Source organism: Chiroxiphia lanceolata, chromosome 2, assembly GCF_009829145.1.
Source record: "Chiroxiphia lanceolata isolate bChiLan1 chromosome 2, bChiLan1.pri, whole genome shotgun sequence".
NCBI classification, from domain to species: Eukaryota; Metazoa; Chordata; class Aves; order Passeriformes; family Pipridae; genus Chiroxiphia; species Chiroxiphia lanceolata.
Window position 1 is genome coordinate 98,064,555 of NC_045638.1, and position 20,090 is coordinate 98,084,644.

Below are 20,090 nucleotides of genomic sequence, written 5' to 3' on the forward strand. Positions count from 1 at the left end.
AATACCTAGGAAGACCTTAGGCAAGGACTGAGTACTAAGATTAGGTCAGGTTTCAACACCATGTACTAAAGGAAGTACATCAGTCTGCCTTTTCTGAGGTTTAGCTATGCAACAGCTTCACTCTAGAAGCTGAAACAGATGGAAAAGCCATTATTTCAGCTTTATGAAAACACAAGAATAATTTCCACACACCCCTCAAGTTTTCTAGAATCCATTTGAAACCAGTTACTATTTATATATTTAGCTAGAGTTCATTCAAGCTCCTCTTTCTTGCCAGGAGGGCTGACACTGCATATGCTCTTCCCTTCAGAGCCTACAGCTATGAAGAATCATTGCACATATTCCTTTTTATTACTAAATTTAAAAGGCTGCACATAGACTTGGGGATGGTTCATCCCCTTGGCTAAGATTTAAAAAAAAAAAAAAAAAAGCAAGCATGGAGCTGACCATTTTCCATTACTTTAATTTAGACATAACCTATCAGCATGTCATTTACTTTGGTATACTTATACTTCTGTCTCCCTCTAAAGGGAAATTTATTAAGATTTGCTAATAAGACTATAAACCTTAAATAGTTGTGCCTTTGTAGAAGAAAATAAGTAGCTTTCCAGACTGAGAAGTAGAAGAAGTATCCCAGAGGCTACAGAAATCCTGCCAGTCCCTAACTTCAAGAGGTAGAGAAGCAGAAACTGCATGATTTCCAATGTTAAACCCACCCATTATGAAAAGAAGGACAAAGGGAAGCATGCTGAACATCAACTAGTGTAATTCTTCAGGAGTGCATGTGCAATTGTCTTGGCTGAATTTTTAAAGGGCTATCAGCTCTCCTTGACAGTGATTGCAACAATTGAAGGTTACATCTTCGTATCTTGTATATGGGTGAAACCTTCCAATACTCTTCTTTGAGGAAAGGAAGGAAGATGGTGAAGCCTCAGAAAAAGAAACTTCTGTTGATGTTTCTGGACGTGCAGCTGGATCCAGTACACGTAACATCTAAGGATGAAAAAATTGAGACTGAAAATATTTCTATATTGTTTAATGGGTTTTTTCCTTCCCTAACAGCTAGGAAGGATTTCTGCTCAAAAGCAACTTTTCATTTTTTTTCCAAGTTGAAATATCTATCTATCTGTCCAGAACCTCAATATAAAGACTGACACGTATCAAGAGTTCTTACCATTTCGGCCATTTTCTCAGCAGGGGTATTGCAAAACTCCACACTTGTTGAAGTCTTTTTTGGACTGTTAGGGCCAACATTTCCCAGAAGATGTGAGCTCACAGCTTTGGCTAGCTTACAGTTCACAGCTGCTAGCTCTGTTGTAGTGTAAGGCTGGGCACTAGGGTAATATGTCTGTTGTCTCCCCCACTGAAGAGAGACCATGAGCTCCTCCAGCAGCCTGTGCAGGAAGGAAAGAAGCAGGATTAGTGGGCTTTGTACTCTATACTGTATAATCAGCACACAGCACACTTAAGAGGAATTGTCTCTTCCCAAGACTTACTGCACAAGCTAAATCTTCACCAAAAAAAGTGTTTAAAAACAAGGAGACAAACAGGCTATTCTCTAAGACCTCACCAAAACACTACTTTAATAATGTTACAACTCATTTGACATCTGGCAGAATAAGCACTAAAAAGTCCGTGTAGGTAGAAGAATCTCTATGTTTTGGAAGGAGACAGAGGAGACTTGAAGTCAAGACAGTAAGTGATTAAATCAAGAAAGCCTAAGGATATGAGTGATGTCAGTTCCACAGTTTATTACCCCTAAGACTTCACACCTCAACGGAATAGAGAAAGAATTACGTTACTTTTGCTCTTTCAGGTCTAAGACTGAAAAGTAATGATACTATACATCAGCATAATTAACTTTTGTTGAATATCACTGAAACAGGTGAAAGTTATTTGATTCTTCTCTGGCCTAGAATAAACTGGCAAAAATGAAGTTGGCACAGAGGTAGTCTGGATTAGAAAAAAATCATACTTCTGTGTATCAATCATCTCCTGACGGAACTGATCACGTTCATTTAGCAAGTCCTGGATTGCACTTTGGGCATCCCTGGTTTGACGCTGAAGAATTGCTCTGGTATTAGTTAATTCATCAGCCATAACCCTGCAAAAGAAATCTACAGTCAGTGGTGTAAGTGAACAGTTTGGAAGTCACCTTTATTCTACTACAGATCATCATCTGTCAGTTCAAATTGAGGATTAAGCTTCTGTTCTCTCTCCCCTCCCCCATACGGGGCCTGTATCAACCTAATTACAAAGGACAGCTATTAAGAATAATTTCTCTTCAACTCCAGTCAACACAAGTGCAAAATTCTGTTTTGACTCACTGAGTTTAAACAATTTTAGGTCACTTAATACAGATCTAATGACAGACATTTCAAAATACCTTTGGTAAATGAACGTGGTTGACAAGAATACTGTGAAAGAAAAAGCTGAATACATTTTTGTTTTACTAACATTTCTCACAAGTATGCTGTAATGACATCTGTTCACACTCATCTCTAAACATAACAGCTATGGCTACAAGCTGCATTCATTTACCTCTTTGCCTTTCTCAGGGGCAATAAGTAGATACCAGATAAAAGTGTTTAAGAGCTACAAACGAGACAGATGTTGTCACATTTTGCTGTTGCCATGAGGCTTAGCACTGACCCCTCCAGCAGGCATTTCAAATGCCTGTGATATTCCAAATGCAAAAACCAGAATGACATTTAAACAACCACCAGTTAGAAATCTGAGATAAAAATGAACCAGATTGTTGCAATATTGAAGAGTGTTACTCTAAGCACATTGCTGGGACTCACATCCCTGACCTCAGAACTCCTATTAATGCTAAAAAAACAAGTTCGGATAGTAACTCTTGCTTAGCTAGGACTTGAAAGTACTTACCATTCACCCAATATGCTGAAACTTCTTAAGACCAGCAAATTAAAGGGAGGAAATTGTACTCTATTACCACTTCCTTCAAGCAGCAAGGTCTTTTGTAATATGTGCTAAGCATCATAATTATAATTCAGTCAGTTATATCCGAGTACAGTAGAAAAATCCTACAACACTATTTACAGTTAAAAGTCCAAATCATTGTCAAAGGATATTCTGACTTTCAGAGCAGGTTTTATGGTTACAGAAGTCAAATAACAATGGGATTCTGTGCAGTAACACAGTGTTTGATTAAGAGATTCCCCCTACTCTTTTTTCCATACTAGACCCCTGAACCACTCTAAGTGGAGCTTTTAACCACATTAATTTCTTCACAAATTGATGATTGTATCCATACTGGGGGTTGGGGATGAAAATCAAGCGAATTACCTTTAAGAAAAGCCAGGACAGGTGCCCTAGAAGACATTTTCAAACCCTAAACTGCACACAGTTTATCAGAATTAAGAACTTCTCTTGCTATGTTAGCAAGAACTGTAGTTGAGATTTTAGGAGGTTTGGGACTCACTGTATAACCTTTGAAAAGTAGGACTATTCAGATTTACAAGGAGTTTACTTTCTTTATACCTTTGTTGTATACTCATGTGTCATAGTAGATGTCAGTATAGCTGTTGTGGCTATCCTTTGCATATATAAGCACGCTGCAATGAGTGCATGTGATGAAAGACTGAAGGAGAATGCTGTTATGACAGCTCTGTGAGAGGCAATACCTGCTTGCTAGGAATTTGCTTCGCCACACGTCACATTGGATAGACATGCGCTCTAATTGTTCAGACAACTGAGACATATTCCGGCCCAGGACTTCATTTTCTAGGATGAGCTGATTTTTCTCACGAGCCATCCGTTCAAAGTGATATTGCAGATCGTCCCCCATAGAAGCAACAAGTAATTTCTTCAGCTCCCGATTGACCTAAAATTAGACCAGACTCTCCTGTGGCTATCAGCAGAGAATAAAACAATTCCTACTTCCAGAATACAGTGCAAAGTATTGTAAATTGCTAGCAATAAATTGCCTTTCTCTTTATAGAATGGGACACATCCAAGCAAGCATAAACATTTGAGCCTAATGCATGTTTAACATATCCTTCTTTAAACTCTAACAGAGCCAAAGAGGAAGAATGAAAACCTGCTACAAGTAACACAGCTTCAGTAGTATCCAACTCCTGAATCAGTAAGATAACAAAGGATTAGACAAGACATCCACAGATACATTATATAGAAAATTATAGTCACACCTTCTATAGTGTAACATTTCTCATTAGTGGTTGAGAAACAAAATCTTTTCTCATGAAAGAATTCATTTCCCTGCAGCCCTCTAATGTGTTTCTCCCAGCTTCAAACCTTTGATTCTTTCATCTGTTGTCAGAGAAGCAGGACTCGATTACTTTGATGTACTTCTACTCTGTATCTTAGCTGGTAAGTTCAAAAAGGAAACTATGTGTTTCAAGGCTAGAGTGTCATAGCAGTTCTCTTCGGTCACATTCACAAACTGCTTATATAAACCAAAACAGTTCAGCTGTGTGAGAGAAAATACCTTTAATTTCTTACCTCTGTCTGAATACGCAGCTGATTAGAGAGACCTTCCTTATCCTGTAACAACCGCTTTTCTGAATTTTTCAGCTTTTCAATTGCATTTTTTAGCTCTAAATGTTCTTTCTTGGGATCTGTGGCTCCATCCGACTGATGGAACGTGTCTCCTTTATGTCCCACAGATTTAGCTACCTTAGCATTTTTAGTTGGAACAACATGGGTGATGGCTGCTTTGGGGACTAATATACGAATAGCTTCAATTTCCACTGATTTGTCAGCATGTACTTTCCCCAGCTGCAGAACTCCAGGACTCAGGGAAGAGGCTGTCTTTTTATGTGGGCTGTGGTGGATGTGATGGTTTGTAGTGTTGGCTCCAGTAATTACTTCCACCGATCCAGCTGTCTGCTCCATTTCCATGCCATCGCCAGGTCCTCGAATGGGCGATGAGGCCTCATCAACTATAATTTAGAAATTGTGGAGGGAAAGTTTACCACCTTTTAATTTGGTTATAGTCTCACTGTAACTATTCCTTAATTTCTGTACTTCAAAGTTACAGATTTTAATTGTACACTGCACGTGTAAAATAGTCTTTTGCAGCAGCAATTATCAAGCACAAGTCAGAAAAGTCATAGAATGCTTTGGGTTGGAAGGGATCTCAAAGCTCATCCATTCCCCTGCCACGGGCAGGGACACCCTCCATTAGACCAGATTGCTCAGTGCCCCATCCAACCTGGCCCTAAACACTTTCAGGGATGGGGCATCCACAACTTCTCTGGGCAACCTGTTCCAGTGCCTCACTACCCTCGCAGTAAGTCCTTACTCAAATGTGCGTTCCTCATTAAAACTAACAGTACAAGACACAAACATTGATCTGAATTGCATTAATTTATATTTCATGCTGCCACACAAGATTAAATGCAGACAAAAAAGAACTTGCATGGAAAAAATTCTTGACAACATTACTCATAGGCTGAAAGCAAAATCAGGTTTTGGGAGCTGACAGAATCAGAGCAGTTTTATTTTAAAAGCAAGAAGTAAATGAAAAACAGCTATTAGCTAGACAGCTGCTGACATCTTAAGAAGTTTAGCAGACTTTTAAGTACTATCTAACATGTGTCTTTAGCTGTCCAAATGAAGGTTTAAGAAAAGCCAACAAGCCAGTTCTGCTCCACTTCTAATCAACAGACACCAGTATTCCCAGTAATGCTGCATTCTGCTCTATAGTCCCCAATATGCATATTTACTGAAATTAATTTTATTTACATTCACTAAGTTTCCAGCTGAATGAATTACTATTGTAGTAAAGTTTCCTCACAGTAGATGAGAGATAGAAAGTTTCTGAGAACATGGCTACACATACTGCCTTTTTCCTCATACTGCAGGCAGTAACGAGAGCCTGTGTCCTCTATCCAAATAATGGATTTCAAAAATGCTGTGGTAACACCATTATATTGCCCTACTTTCCAGTTAGCTGAATCAGTACCAAAAGGTTCTGTGTACCAGAGGAGCACTGGCAGATAAGTGTACAGATGGCAGTACCAGTGACAAGCTTATTTTTCAATACAAAGCTGGATTAGAAAAAGTAACATTTAATTACTGTTCCATCCAGGCAGCTCTGGTTTTCACTGCAATATTGAAGTCACAGAATTACTTCCTCATAGCTACAGAAAATGAATAAGTTTAAATGAAGGGAGCCTCGCATACAGCATAACTTGTATTTAGAATTCCAGTTAAAAGCACTTTTAGCCCAGCCTGCTTAGATGACATATGAACAACCTACCTTTTTCTAGAGACGTCATTTTCTCTTTACCAGTCAGCTCTTCCTAACTAGGTAAGTCTGAGGAAGAAATGAGGAGAGGGGTGGAAAAAGTCTTTAGCAATGTAACAGTGGCAGTTAATCTTGGATTATCCTATTTTCTAGTACAACCTCTAAACTCCAGTTCAGTAGCAAAGTGAAAAACCCATCCCAAAACAAAGGGAAACACTCCAAAATTATAAAAACTACATCAAGACCTAAAGAGTTAAAAGGAAAAGGCTGTGACACTTCCAGCACTTGTTTCTTTTTTCATTAAGAGCTGCACTTCAACTTCTTTCTCTTGCTCCTCATCCAGCTCCTGTTTCCATGCCCCAAATTTCTCTTTCTCATCTCCCTCCTTTTTTCAGTGAGCCCTCATCTGACCCCTTAAAATCCCATAACACTTTCAGAGTTCAGCTGCATAACCATGCAAAGGTAACCTAACCACAGAACCACAAGGGAAATCCTACACTGAGCTTCAAGCAGACCAAGAGGTGAGGAGGAAACAATGGTAACTGCACAGTTGCACAATTGCTTTAGTCCTGCTTGCTAAACACAGCTTTTTTGATAGTGCCAATTCTCAGCCAAAGAAGTCAGTGCCCTGAGTGGCTGCACATGCTTACCCTAACAGAAGAAGTTTACCACCAGCTTCTCCCAAACTACCATCCTGGCCATTGTCTCCCTTATCCACCAGTGGTATTGACCACTGCCACCTTCATACACAGGTCCACCCACTCTCAATTCTATTGGTCGCTCATCCCCCTTTTCTTGGGTCTGTCACTAACTACATTAGTTTGAGATCAGTATAACCCTCTTTGGTTTTGGTTGTCTGTTGTGATGAACAGAAGGCAAAAGAAACACCTTCTCCTCCTTGAGCTTTCTCAAACTATAGACAAGGGAACATCTCGCCATCTGTTGCTGCTACAACTGTAATTGTGTGTTACTCATTTAATAGCATTACGCATTAATCACCACTGCTGTTCATTCCTTTTTGATTGAGGATCTCCACTCACTTGAGGAGAACGAGGAGGACAAAAGAAAGAGACAAGAATACTCAATAAGGACTCGTTATGAGCATTTGGGCTTATCCGCTCCATCTGAGACCACCTGCTGACGACTCTGCTCCTTTAATGTTCCCGTTGCAATACCGCCCTGTTACGTGCAGAGGCCGTGTAAGCCTCTCCACGTAGCCCCCTCTTACTACATCTCCGCAGGCAGAGCTCCTTCCCTGGTTACATCATTAACACCACGGCCCCTCCCCGCTGACGTGCCCCGCAGAACCCCGGGCCTCGCACAGCCGCCCCCCCAACCCGCCCACTCACCCACCCACCCGGCCCCCCGGCCCCGGCCCCGGCCCCAAAAGCGCCCTTCCCGGGACCCCCGGCCCCACAGACCGTCCCGCGGCCCCGGCGATGTCACGACAGCCCCGACAGTTGTAGCACCCGTGGCTTCCGCGTCCGGGGCGGGCGGGGCGCCCCGCGCGTCGTGTCCGCTCCCGCCCCGCCGCGGGGCCGAGCGCGGGGGCGGCGCTTCGGTTGCCGGGGCGGGCCGGGCGTCGCCATCACCGCCATCACCGCCGTCGTCATCGTCACCATCACCATCGCCATGGTGAGCGGGGCAGGGGGGCCGGGGGGCAGCGGCAGCTCCGCGAAGCTGCGCCCTGGGGCGGGCGGTGGTGGTGCCGCTGCCGGGGTGTGCCCGGCTCCGTCCGGCTCCGTGCTCAGGGGCACCGTGGGGTGCAGTCGGGGCGAATTTTAAGCTGCCGTTCGGGCTCGTGGATGCCCAGTTGTTGGGAGGCTGTTGGGAAGCTCTAGGCCGCCCTGCGTTAGGAACAGGCTGGTTCAGGAAGTCGGGAGGGAAGGCAGCTGGTGCGTTTGAAGGAGGGAATACGTTTCACGTGCGACGGTGTTTATTCTTCACCGGATGCACTGTATAGTAATGCAGGGCAGACGACAGGATGCCACTGCAGGGACGCTAATAAAGAACCAGTTTGCACTTTGATGTCAGGAAAAGGTTTTTTCACCTCGAGAGTGGTCGTGCACTGGAACAGGCTCCCCAGGGAAGCGGTCACAGCACCAAGCCTGACAAGAGTTCAAGAAGCGTTTGGACAATGCTCTCAGGCACATGATGTGACTCTTGGGATTGTCCCGTACAGGGCCAGGGGTTGAACTCGATGATCCCGATGGGTCCCTTCCAACTCAGCGTGTTCTGTGATTATAACACAGCTCAGCTGAGTCCCCTTTGCCCAAGATGGCATGGTAAACCCAGTGTCGTAAAGCTGTTTAAAACTGAATTTTATATTCAAGCATATGTGCAAGACACAAGTAATAGCCTGGCTGATGCACCTGCTCACCGTGTAACACCCGCTTCAAGCAGGTTAGGTTTGCCCCAGCCTGTGCAGCAGCTTTGTTTGCACCTCACTTTCAGAACACGAGATCAGCATTTACCACTTAAATAAGAATGCCACTGTTTGTTTTCAAATACAGGCATTGTAAGTCTTTTAATCCAGGCAAAAGTGTAATTTTTGATTCCCATGTTGAATTTATTCACACTGGCAGGAGTCCTGCTTTGTGAGTTCCTGCAGATGTCGCTTAGGTAAAGCGGTCGCTTTGTTGTAGCTGACTGTCACTGAGAGTGATGTGTTTCTAACCTCCCTTTTATAAACTCAGTTCTCTGAGTGTTTTTCTTGTTATATTCCATGCTGCAAATGATGCCAGGGATCACTTTGTCTGCAGTTTTCTCTAAAGGTGGTGTTTAACCTGTAGGTTGCTTGCCAGCTGCAGTGTGTTTCACTGCTGCTGAGCAGTGTGTTTGTTTCTTGTGTCTTAGATGTTCATATTGCCAAATTCTATCCTTTTTTTCCTGAACTGTTTTACACTCTCACTAACTGCAACCCACTGTAATTATCAGATTTTTTTCCCTGTGATTTTGTTTTCTAGATAGTTTTTCCCCTTGTATTTGATTTTTTTTTTCCTGATTGTTGCTGTAGTACTTTGCATCTGTCTCTATAGAATTTTCAGTCTATCATTTTGAGTTCTGCTTCTAAACTGGTTGCAATCTTTCCCACCTTAGTTGTTAGCCTAGATTCTGGAAGTATGCTTTTGTAGTTTCATTTTCAGTGTAATAAGGAAAATAGGAAATAAAGCAGATGCATGGCAGATCATTGTGGAACACCATTTGACTCCCAGTTTGTAGTGGAAGTATTCCTAATTGCATCTTCATATAGTAGTCATAACAGCTCTTCAGTTTAGGCTCTAATGCCTTATTCAGCTTGTGAGACTCTCAGGTGACTTAGATTAAAAACTCTGTCAATGCCCTGTCACACCTGTGGCTTCTCCCTTCCTCACTGTGTCAGAAAAAGATTTGTTCTTGGCAAATTCACATTATCTGCTTTTTATTATTGTCTTCTTAGATACTCAGTGACTGACTGCTTAATAACTCATTGCATTATCTTCCTAAAGACTGTCTCTCTTGGGACTCTCTCTCTTGCCCTTCTCCAGTCCCCTGGGACCCTTCTCTTTTGTTTTTCTGTGGCCTTTCAAGTGTTAGAGTCCTGTTTGTTTCTTTTATACTTAAAAAGCCATCAGTTTTCCCACTTACATACCCTTCATCGTGATGTTTTCTCAAAATGCATTAAGAATAATTTGTCTGCTGGAAGCTGATGGGAAAACATGTTTTGGGAATGTGTGCTGCCCAGTTAGGTATGGACACAGCATCCTGGGAAAGGATAAGTTATGTGACTGTTGGATGCCATGAATTTACACACCTGATGCGTCTCAGACTTTTTCAAAACATCTTTTCTTGGAGCAACAAATAAAAAAAATCGTATCATGCTTACACAAAGATAAAGGTTATAACTTTCAGGGGAATTGGTTTGTAATGTATTTGTGTCAGACCTTACACTTCAGTCATTTGCAGGCAATGCCCTGGAAGTAGTTGTGTGCATTGTAAAACTGGGCACATCGCTGTGGTGGAAGCCAAGGTAAAGGGAGAGGTGTTCTGAAATATCCTGCACTTATTTGTCTAACAGCACCTTGGCTTTACAGGTCTGCTGATCATTGGGAAACAGCTTTCATTGTCATCAGGTGGCAGTATTTCAAGTCAGTTCTGATGCACTCTGGCATCTTGATTGTGATTGTGTGACTCACGGCTGCTGTGGACAATAAGCAGTAAATTCCCAAAGGGAAACCTGCTTATCCCCATCTGATGTGCTCTCCTGAAATGCATTATTCTTTAATGGTACCTTTCATGTAACCATGTGCAGAGATGAATTTGTCCATCATCTTAATAACGTTAGTTTCTTTTTATTCATGAGTTTGGTGCACTCTGACACTTGAAAGTGTTCCAGATAAAGAAATGCAGCATTTGCCAGAGAGCAATGGCTGACTTGCCTAACTGATGCCATCTGGCATTGATTTTGTGGATGTAGAAACAAATGGTTAGTGGAATAAAAGTGTACAACTACCTTAATTCTTTTTGCAAAGTGGGGGAAAGTATATGTGAAGTAGACTCTCCCAGTTGCCCAAACTTGCACTCTTGTAATTTTGACCAAAATCTTGAATATATCAGGGAACGAGCAGTTCAGCTCACTTCATGAGAAAATTTTACAACTTGTGTGTTATGTTTGTTACTGTTATCATCATCATCAGTTCATTGGTAAAACCCGCAACTTAGAGAATATCAACATGGAAAGCCTCAGTTTAGACAAGACAGGGAAGAAAAATGAGTAATTTTTTAAAAATGCTTTCATTCATCAGTGGAAAAGACTGTTTTGGAAAATGGGTCTTAGAAAATAGGAAGTGAATGAGGAATTTCTAGAACTTGACAATGGAGAGTCCTGGGGTTCTTATGGTGTAATGTGATTTTCAGCTGAAGACTTTATAAAGGCACTAGAGCTCATGGGGCAGCTGTGGAATATACCTTTGTTTACAGGAGTTTCATTTGGGACCCAGTAGTCTAATTGTACTGGATGAGCTGGTAAAATGGAATAACTTTGAAGATCTGTCATTCAGAGCTATCATATAAACAGACGAAACTGTTTCCTGCTAATAGACTTTCCTGAACAAGTGCACATTTATAAAATGACTTTTCTTTTAATAATTTTCAAATTATGTACTTTTTGTTGCAAAATAGCTGCCATTCTGTCTGACATTTGCAGCATTTCATCACAGGGAAAAATAAAATGTTATATGCAACGTGAGGAAAAAATAAGCAAAATGGTATCAGATAGCCTTTAAGTACTTATTGCATGCTGAGTCTTCCTATGACCATCAAAAATATGTCATGGTTTCTTCTTGAACTAGTGTTTCCAAGTAATGTTAATTTACTTCTTCAGCAGATAGGCTGTATGTGTTGCAGAAGATTTAGCTGGTAAAATAACAGATTCTTTGGCACTCTGTCAGGCAAATGAAAACTGTTAAAAAACCCCATAGCTTTCCTTTGTTCCAGGAGCTCATTTTGATTTCAATGCTGACATCTTTATGACATTATGTGCTATATAAAATGCCACCCTACAAATATAAAGTTGACAGGTTTAGAATCCATGGGATAAATTACCTCCTACTGTAGCCAAGTCTTGGCTTGCAGAAATTGCCATCTCTCTAAAAGTAATTTTAGATGCATTGGTGGCTCTTCTGATGGAATGGCTCGAATAGGTGACATTATAATAGTCAAAGTTCTCTAGCATTACCTAATGATAAATTCAATACTAATCTCCATTTGTCACCCAGAGTTGGCTGGCCAGATCCTTTGGGTTGTGGGTGCAGATCTTAATAACTTTGACATGTCTGTCCTAATTGTATGCTGGGGTTCTTTTTTTTTTTTTTCTAATATGTACCTTGTCAGAAGCTCAAGAAATTCAGGAATTACCCAGTGAACCATTGCCAGAAATAAAGAAAAGTTACGAACTTTCAGTTGGTAATAAAAAAATAGTAGGATTTGATGACAGAGACAGTGGTTATTCAGGGAATTGTTCCAGGCAGATTCGACATGGATAAAATTTATACTTAACAGCGTTGTGTCAGAGTTCTTAATTTTTGAAAGTACATGTAGATTGTTGTTAATAAAGGAACCCAATAGGTCTATGGAGGATCTGGAGCAGCTTGGAAGGAGGGACATTATCTTTGGGCAAAGAGATGCCAAGCTATAATAAAAATCACCGAATCATCATTTAGGTTGGAAAGGACCTCCAACCTGCTCAAAACAGGTCTAACCAGACCAGGCTGTTCCAGCCTCTCTCCAGGCAGGTCCTGAACATCTGCAAAGATGGAGATTGCACAACCCCTCTGGGCAAACCTGTACCAGTGTTTGACCACCCTCTTGGTAATTTCTTTTTTTCCTGGTATGTGACTGGAATGTCCCATGTTTTCACTTGTGTCCTTTGCATTTTTTGCTGTCACTGTACACCTTCAAAGATAGTCTAGATCCATCTTTTTTTGGATGTCTTTCAGTGCTTTGTGTGTTGTGTTCTCCAGACCCTGACTGCCTTGGTGGCCAGTGGCTACTGAACCTTTTATCTTTTTCTGTTTGATAGTGTCTCTTTCCTATAAGCCAAGGGAATAGCGACTCTCCAAAAAGTGAGTTTGGCTGTTCAGTTAACCATTTTAGCTTCATTTTCTAGAATAATATGGTGATCTAGTATAGCCAGATGAGATACTCTGTTAATCATTTACTGACTGGTGAGAAACAGTGGTAGTAAGGAGTACCTGTTGGTGTGTTTGAAGAGGGCTTTTTCCTTGAACCTTGATTTTTAACTATAATTGTGGCTGCCAAGAATAATCACTGAAAGTACTATTTCCTGGAAGTAAGTACTGTGCTTGGCCTAATCCTCCCAAACTATTGTTTGTTCACAGATGGAAACCAGAGGACTTGGTGCCTAAGCAACACACCACAGTCACTCAGTAGTGTTTTGTGGTTGGAACCCGGTAGTTTTCTCCCAGCCAACAAAATGGAAAGAAAAAATAGCATAAGGTTTGACAAAGGGAGTAAATTTTGTGTGGTTGGGCTTTGAAAGATACTGTCACAGTTTAACACTAAGAATGAAAGCTTATCAAGTATTTGCATGTATAAAGAGCATATCCCTGATCAGATGAGCGCATAAGAGGTAGAAAATTTTTTTTCCTCATACTATATGCCTAATAGAAATGTTTCCAATATGAGATAAATTCTGTGAGATAGCCCTTGCAAGTTGTCCTGGAGTGGACAGCTCTGATACTTGTCTAACACCTGTGGCATAAACATTTTTGGAGGCTGGATGTTTCCAGCCAGCATGGGTTTAGGAAAGGCAGGTCCTGCCTGACCAGCCTGATCTCCTTTTATGACCAGGTATCTTGCCTAGTGGATGGAGGAAAGGCTGTGGATGTAATTTACCTGGACTTCAGCAAAGCCTTTGAAACTGTGTCCCATGTCTTTCTCCTGGAAATGCTGGTAGCCCATGACTTGGACAGGTGCAGTCTTCCCTGGGTTAAGAACTGGCTGGAGGGCCGGGCCCAGGGAGTGGTGGTGAACGGTGCTGCATCCAGTTGGTAGCTGGTCACTAGTGGGGTTCCCCAAGGCTCTCTATTGGGGCCAGGCCTGTTTATTATTTTTATTGATTGTCTGGATGATCTTAGTAAGTTTATGGATGACTCTAAGTTGGGCAGAAGTGTTGGTCTCCTGGAGAGCTGGAAGGCTCTGCAGAGGAATCTAGACAGGCTAGATAGATGGGCCGAGGCCAGTTGTCTGAGGTTCAATAAGGCCAAGTGCTGGGTCCTGCGCTTGGGTCACAACAACCCCAGTCAGTGCTACAGGCTGGGGAAAGAATGGCTGGAAAGTGGCTTGATGGAAAAGGACCTGGGGGTGCTGGTTGACAGCGACTGAGCATGAGCCAGTAGTGTGCCCAGGTGGCCAAGAAGACCAATGGCATCTTGTCCAGAACATTGAGGTGTTGGAGTGAGTCCAGAGAAGGGCAGTGGAGATGGTGAAGCATTTAGAGGGTAAGTTGTATGAAGAACGGCTGAAGGAGCTGAGATTCTTTAGCCTGGAGAAAAGGAGGCTGAGGGGGGACCTTAACGCTCTCTACAACTACCTGAAAAGAGGTTTTATGCAGGTGGGGGTTAGACTCTTCTCCCAGGCAGCCAGTGACAGGACGAGAGGGTATAGCCTCAAGCTGCACCAGGGAAGGTTCAAATTGGACATCATGAAGAATTTCTTCACTGAAGGGTTTTTAAATGTTGGAATGGGTTGCCCAGGGAGGTAGTGGAGTCACCGTCCCCCAGGGTATTCAAGAAACGGCTGGATGTGACACTTAGTGCTATGGTGTAGTTGGTAAAGTGATAATCAGTTAAAGGTTGAACTCGATGATCTTGGAAGTCTTTTCCAACACAGATGATTCTGTGATTCTGTGAAGAAAGCCATATGCCCATGTGTCAGCAGTTTTCCTGTGTGAAAGGTCCTTATCACCCAGGCTGTTGTGATCTGTTGCTTTATCATTTAGTCATTTCTACCTCCACTTAAAAGGTTACTCATTTTGAGGCATAGTACACTAGAAAACGATGGCAAACAGAGATGACTTCTTACTGATCATTTCAGAAGCTAATTCTTGAGTTTTAAATAAGTTGCTCAACCTCTCCCTGGGCACCAGAGGGTGCTCCTGTATTTGCAAAGAATGGGCTCTTCCGAGATGTGTTCCTGAGAGCCTGTTGCATATTCTTTGTTTGCATGTATTCTTCAATAACTGTAACTACCTTAAGTATCTTTTTAAGAAATCACACTTTTTCTACAGAATATTCTAACACACTTGCAAAGAGAGCCACATGTGAGAGGTCTACACGTGGGAAATGGGGGAAGGTGGGTAAGCACACTGGAGGCTGTGTACCTGTTCTTCCACATTAACACTGCACATTTAAGTATGATCCTTTGCTAAGCTTAGTATCCCTCCTATTTTTATCCTTTCCACGTATTCTTTCTCATACTGTAGGGACTGTATTATGCTGTTTGTTTTCTGGTTACACCAATGCTGTCCTTGCCCAATAACTGAACCATGGTCTCCAAGTCTGAACATCCCCAAATCACTGGTGAGGAGGAGGAGAATTGTGGTCTGGATGCAGCTACTGACATTCTGGGCTAGCAGTGTTTCCTGGTGGCAGCTGCAGGGGCAGTGGGCCTGGCAGCATTTTCTGACTTCTGCAGGTGCCTGGTTCCTGTGCTGCAGTGAAGGTTTTGTGGAGCAGGAAATGAGGAGGAACTGACTGAGCTGCCTCTGTCACGTTTTTATCAAAATCCAGGAGGATTTATAATGCTTAAATAGTACAGATATTTTAGCTATTAAATCTTGCTGTCCTTCTGTGAAAGGAATGATGGTGATGATTATTCCCATTTTACAGAAGGATAAAGTGGGAAATATAGCCTCCTTTTTAAAAAAGTGCAGAACATCAAATGCTCTAGTGCAGGGGGCAGGTGGGAAGGTTGAAACTAAGCAACTTGATCAAAGCTGTGTATGGAATAGGAATCTCTTAGTGTCTTCATCCAGCAGAGACCTTTGCATCTCCAGGGAATAGCAGTCAGTGAAAAACTGTCATGACAAAAGTCTGTGCTCTGGAAGAGAAATAAATCTTTGAACTGTAGAACAGATCTTCATAAGATGAACCTGTAATAGCCTGTAACGATTGGCAGAGTTTAATTATGTGTTTGTACTTAACCACTTTACCTTTCCTACCCCACAAAAGTTTTTAATTTTTTACTTTACTAATGGGAAATTGCCAAACAGCTTTTGTCATGAGAACTTCTGTTAACTTGTAACTTGTCATTAGTCTGACTTCAGAATAAAGTATGACCACAATATCTCTACTAGCTGAAACCTGGATTTAGTTCAGCTACCTTAGAATCAAGACTTAACACAATCTGAGGGGAAAAAAAGTAGGTTTTTAACATCAGTATTTGGTTAAGCAGTAGTGCAGACAAGATGCCTGCAATAGTGAATAAGAAACGTCAGCAGAGTTGCTTGTCTGCTTCATAGGATCATAAATGATTACTAGACTGTTATAAGCTCTAACTGTTCAAGGTAGACACAGCATGTGTGGTCTTTAGAGCATTCACACAAAATCCTGGGTGCTAATTGCTTGTAATATCGGCTGCTGAGGGATCCTCCTCCTTTAGCTGTGATTCCAAGGCAACCAACTAGTTCTTGTTAAAAACGCTTCTCAGAAGATTATTATGAGCTGAGATAATCTGAAAATGCAGTAGACATTATACTACTTCGAAGTGCTGTTGGCAGCTTTGGTTTAGGTTTTGTAGGTGTTTCCTTTGAAACCTCTACTTCCAGCTGCTTGTAACTTTTTCAAATTTTAACCATTCTATGTGAAAATTTCCAGACAGATTCTATTGGAGGTTGAAAATTTAATGGACTACCTGAATAAGAATGTGTTGGGAGAAAATGCTTTAGAGTCCTAATTAAAAATAAATAAATAAAATTTTAAAAAACAGTGTTCACTTGAAATGCTTCAGTTTTAAAAATACTGGAACTTGAAAGCTGAGAGTTTGACAGACAAATGATATCTATGTCAACTTTTATGTTAGGCCAGGTTTTAAGCCTTTCAAAAATGTTTTTCCTGTAAGTACAGTATCTGTTGGAACTTGTAATGGGATGTGCACAGGTGGCTCAGTGTATGCATAGCCCTGTTTCCCTTTCTGGGATCTCATGTAGACACCGATCTCCTGGTTGGAGAGTGAAGACGGAGTTCAGCAGCTGACCATGGCAGCGGTAGTTCTTCCACTAATGGTTGATTAGGGGCAAAGCACCTAAATTCTACTCTCAGGTGTAATTAGTGAGATGACCTGCATTACAAATGCTGTTCTGAGTTGGGGAACAGCTTTGCTGTTGCTTAAATCACTGTGAGACTCTGCTTGAGTTAGTGGAGACAGATGGACACACAGACAAGTGCTGAGCACTGCTGACTACTCTTAGGGGAATTAACTGTGATCATGCGATTAAAAGTGCAATAATACGTGCTATGATCTGCAGCTTTAAAAACATGCATTAAATGGTGACATATTGTCCTAAAGACAAGGTTTACCTGGTCTTCTAAAACTAAACCTGTCTTCACAGAGCAGTGAAGAATAGTATGGCATCCTTCATGTTTTTTAGGCATGTAATTGCAGAGGATTGAAGTTAGTGGTTGAGAATTTGAATTCTTGATTCTCTTAGAGACTGGGAGGAAAACAAATTAGGTTACGCTAATCATACCTACATGCATAGGAAGCTTACATAATTTGCATAATCTAGTAGTAAAAGAAGATTTTTTAGTAAATTGACAGAATAGCAAAATAGTTTTCCTGATGTGAAACGGAATAGCAGATTCCTAAATCTGAGAAGAAAATGTGAGACCTTCAAGCTTCTAGAGTTGTGTTTATCACAACCCCTGAGTATATCGGCATGGTTTGCTGAACTGAGATCCCAACTGAAGAGGAAGATTCACTTCGTTAGTGCTACTGGAACAGAAGTATCCCCATGTTACTTGGCAACAGATGCTTCAGGCAGCAGTAGCCATATGAACATATTTAGTCCAAAAGGTATCTGAGAAGCCTAAGTACCAGTAATATTGGGAGTCAAATAACTGTGCATCTAAAGGATGTAGCACAAGTTGCAGGAGGGTAAATGTAAATGAGTGTTTGGCTCACTTAATAGATTTCCAGATATCATTAAGAATGTTACTAATCTAGCCAATTCTTAATTAGTTTGAAATAGTCTAGAATTTGTGTAAAATTTTCAACAGGTGGGATTTGCTTTCTGCAAGGAGAGGATTAAAAAGGATATTGCTTACAAAATTCACCAGTGAGCTTCTGAATGTGAGGCTTGGATTGAGAATTGTCTGGAGTCAAGACATTGTCACGGAAATTGCAGTTGCCAGATGTTTCTCTGTTTGAAAGCTGGTCTTTTGATTTTACTTTTTTGCTAAAGAAAAGCCTGTTGAAAAAGTAGTGGGAGGACCAACAGCAGTGAGGGGGCGGCAAAATTGGAGTTCTAAAAATTATTCCAGCTCATGTGTCAGAAACATGAATAGAAGAGGAGGAGGAAAATGAACTTTAAGAGACAGAGCTAATTGAGCGCGCTATCTACACAGCGTTGTGGATTTAAGTTTTACCTGGAAAATATCCTGTATTACACAAACTGAAGGTAGAAGATGGCTTGAATAACAAAACTTGGTAAATGTGTACTATTGGGAATTCATTTTGGGATTTAAGGTGTGCTGCAATGCTGAAAATTAGAACACTTTCTGCCACTCAGAATGTTATTTGTTAAATAGCATGTCTGAGGAGTCATGTTTCGGTTTTGTAAAATTGTTGCTAACGTTCAATGTCTTAGCTACTTCTGTGCTTTTTTTGACTTTCCCTTTTCTTTCACAAATGGAGATTTTTCCTGTAAAGAATTAATGATGATGGAAAATTACTTGTAGTATGCAAGTAGAATTTTTTTATGCAGCTTCTTTCAATCTGTCTCAGAAAACCTAAATTTGTCTGATGGCAGTTTGTTGCGTGTATCTGACCCCTTAGTTTTCCTGCTGGGAAGTTTAAAATTTACTGTCAGATTTCAGTCGGATTTGGTAGAGGGATAGTGATGTTCCTCCAGGTTTCACAAGAATGAAGGGCGTGAAGAAACTCTCTAATGTGTCTTTTAAAAAAATCTCTACTGAACACAACCATAGTTAGACATCAGAGAGTCCAAGTGGGTACGAGCCTTTATTAAATGCCTGAGCTGAAGAGAGGCTGTGGTCACAACAGGGATGGGAAATATGAATATAGAGAACTAGGCCTCATTATTTCTCATGCTTGCAGAAGTACTCGACTTTTTATGTAACATTTTATTACAGATGCCAATTGTTTTTAAGTGGTTTTGAATTGTCTTTTTCATCTTTATGTCTGCAGAGGACCATTGCATTGAAGATGTCCTTACATGAAAGAGTAGCACTCCTAACCCATTGGTTGAGACCATCTTTAAAGCTAATTGAAGTTATATTTTTTTGGTCTGGTGGTCTGAATTTATGAGCACTCAGTGCTGCTTGGAAAGCTTGGTGTAAGTGTAGGACCTGCACCTAAAAGCATTCAGCTGAAAATAAAGTAAGGCTAGCCAGATGTTTAAATGGAAGAAACAGGAAAGCTAACAAGTCAACCATTTAAAACAATCAAAGTGATTCTAGGGCTCTTAAGAAAGCAGGTGATGCTGTGACAGTGCTTCTGTCATTGGCCTGCTGGGGGAGTATAACACTGTGAGTAGCTACCTTTGAGGAAGGCAGGGGTAGATCTGGTTGAAATTCCTGGCTCTTGCTCCTCAGACAAGGAGTTTGTCAGTGACTTCCTTTTCATTTGTGCTGAGGTCCTCTTCAGGACTAGGAGGTAGAGTTAAAACTGAAGTGGTGATTGCCTGGAAGATGACTGAGTGATTTGCTATTTATAAGCTTTGAGGAACTGCTTCAAATAATTCATAACAGGGCTTAGATATCTGCTGTAAGAATTTGATCTCATTTATATACACTTGATCATACATAACAATAATTTCAGGACCTAATTCTGAGAATAAATGTTCTCAATGAAGGCAGCTGGTCAGGTCCCTCACTTCACCCCACTGTCTGAAGAGCAGGAGGCCGACATCTGTCAAAGGAATGCACCAGCAAATATGGCAATAGTTGGGGTTTTTTGGTAGAACATATAAAGAGGAAAGACAAAGGTAAAGATACGTGTTGACTGGCCATTTCAATAAATACATTTTTTTTTTTTTGCTGGAGGGTTGTTGGCAAACTCTCAGACATTTGTGATTTTTTTTTTTTTTTCCCCCTGGAAACGTAAGATAAGTGTA

The 20,090-nt window shown here is 41.2% G+C and overlaps 2 protein-coding genes across 4 annotated transcripts in view; one reads left to right on the top strand and one right to left on the bottom strand.

Moving 5' to 3' along the window:
- Window positions 1-200: 200 nt before the first annotated feature.
- On the bottom strand, window positions 201-7,778 carry BLZF1 (basic leucine zipper nuclear factor 1). Its single transcript, XM_032679697.1, has 7 exons — window positions 7,657-7,778; window positions 6,248-6,304; window positions 4,486-4,925; window positions 3,648-3,847; window positions 1,976-2,104; window positions 1,175-1,394; window positions 201-993 (listed from the first exon to the last, which is right to left on the bottom strand). Exons 2-7 carry the CDS (start codon window positions 6,264-6,266, stop codon window positions 808-810), a joined length of 1,194 nt encoding a protein of 397 aa, XP_032535588.1. The 5' UTR covers window positions 6,267-6,304; window positions 7,657-7,778; the 3' UTR covers window positions 201-807.
- Window positions 7,645-20,090, top strand: part of NME7 (NME/NM23 family member 7) — a 91,824-nt gene continuing 79,378 nt past the window's right edge. The window contains exon 1 of one of the 3 annotated variants that reach the window (XM_032679698.1): window positions 7,645-7,870. In XM_032679698.1, coding sequence (XP_032535589.1) covers window positions 7,868-7,870 — 3 coding nt within the window. In that variant the 5' untranslated portion in view covers window positions 7,645-7,867. Of the gene's footprint in view, window positions 7,871-7,964; window positions 8,131-20,090 lie in introns of those variants that run through there. The other 2 variants (XM_032679699.1, XM_032679700.1) reach the window with 2 other exon arrangements.

Excerpts from the sequence above, each read along its gene's own strand:
- BLZF1 (XM_032679697.1), bottom strand. Across the intron at positions 2,105-3,647 it reads AGCAAATTCCTAGCAAGCAG|GGTTATGGCTGATGAATTAA; the intron begins GTATTGCCTCTC and ends TTTCTTTTGCAG. Across the intron at positions 1,395-1,975 it reads GAGATGATTGATACACAGAA|GCTGCTGGAGGAGCTCATGG; the intron begins GTATGATTTTTT and ends CTTCCTGCACAG.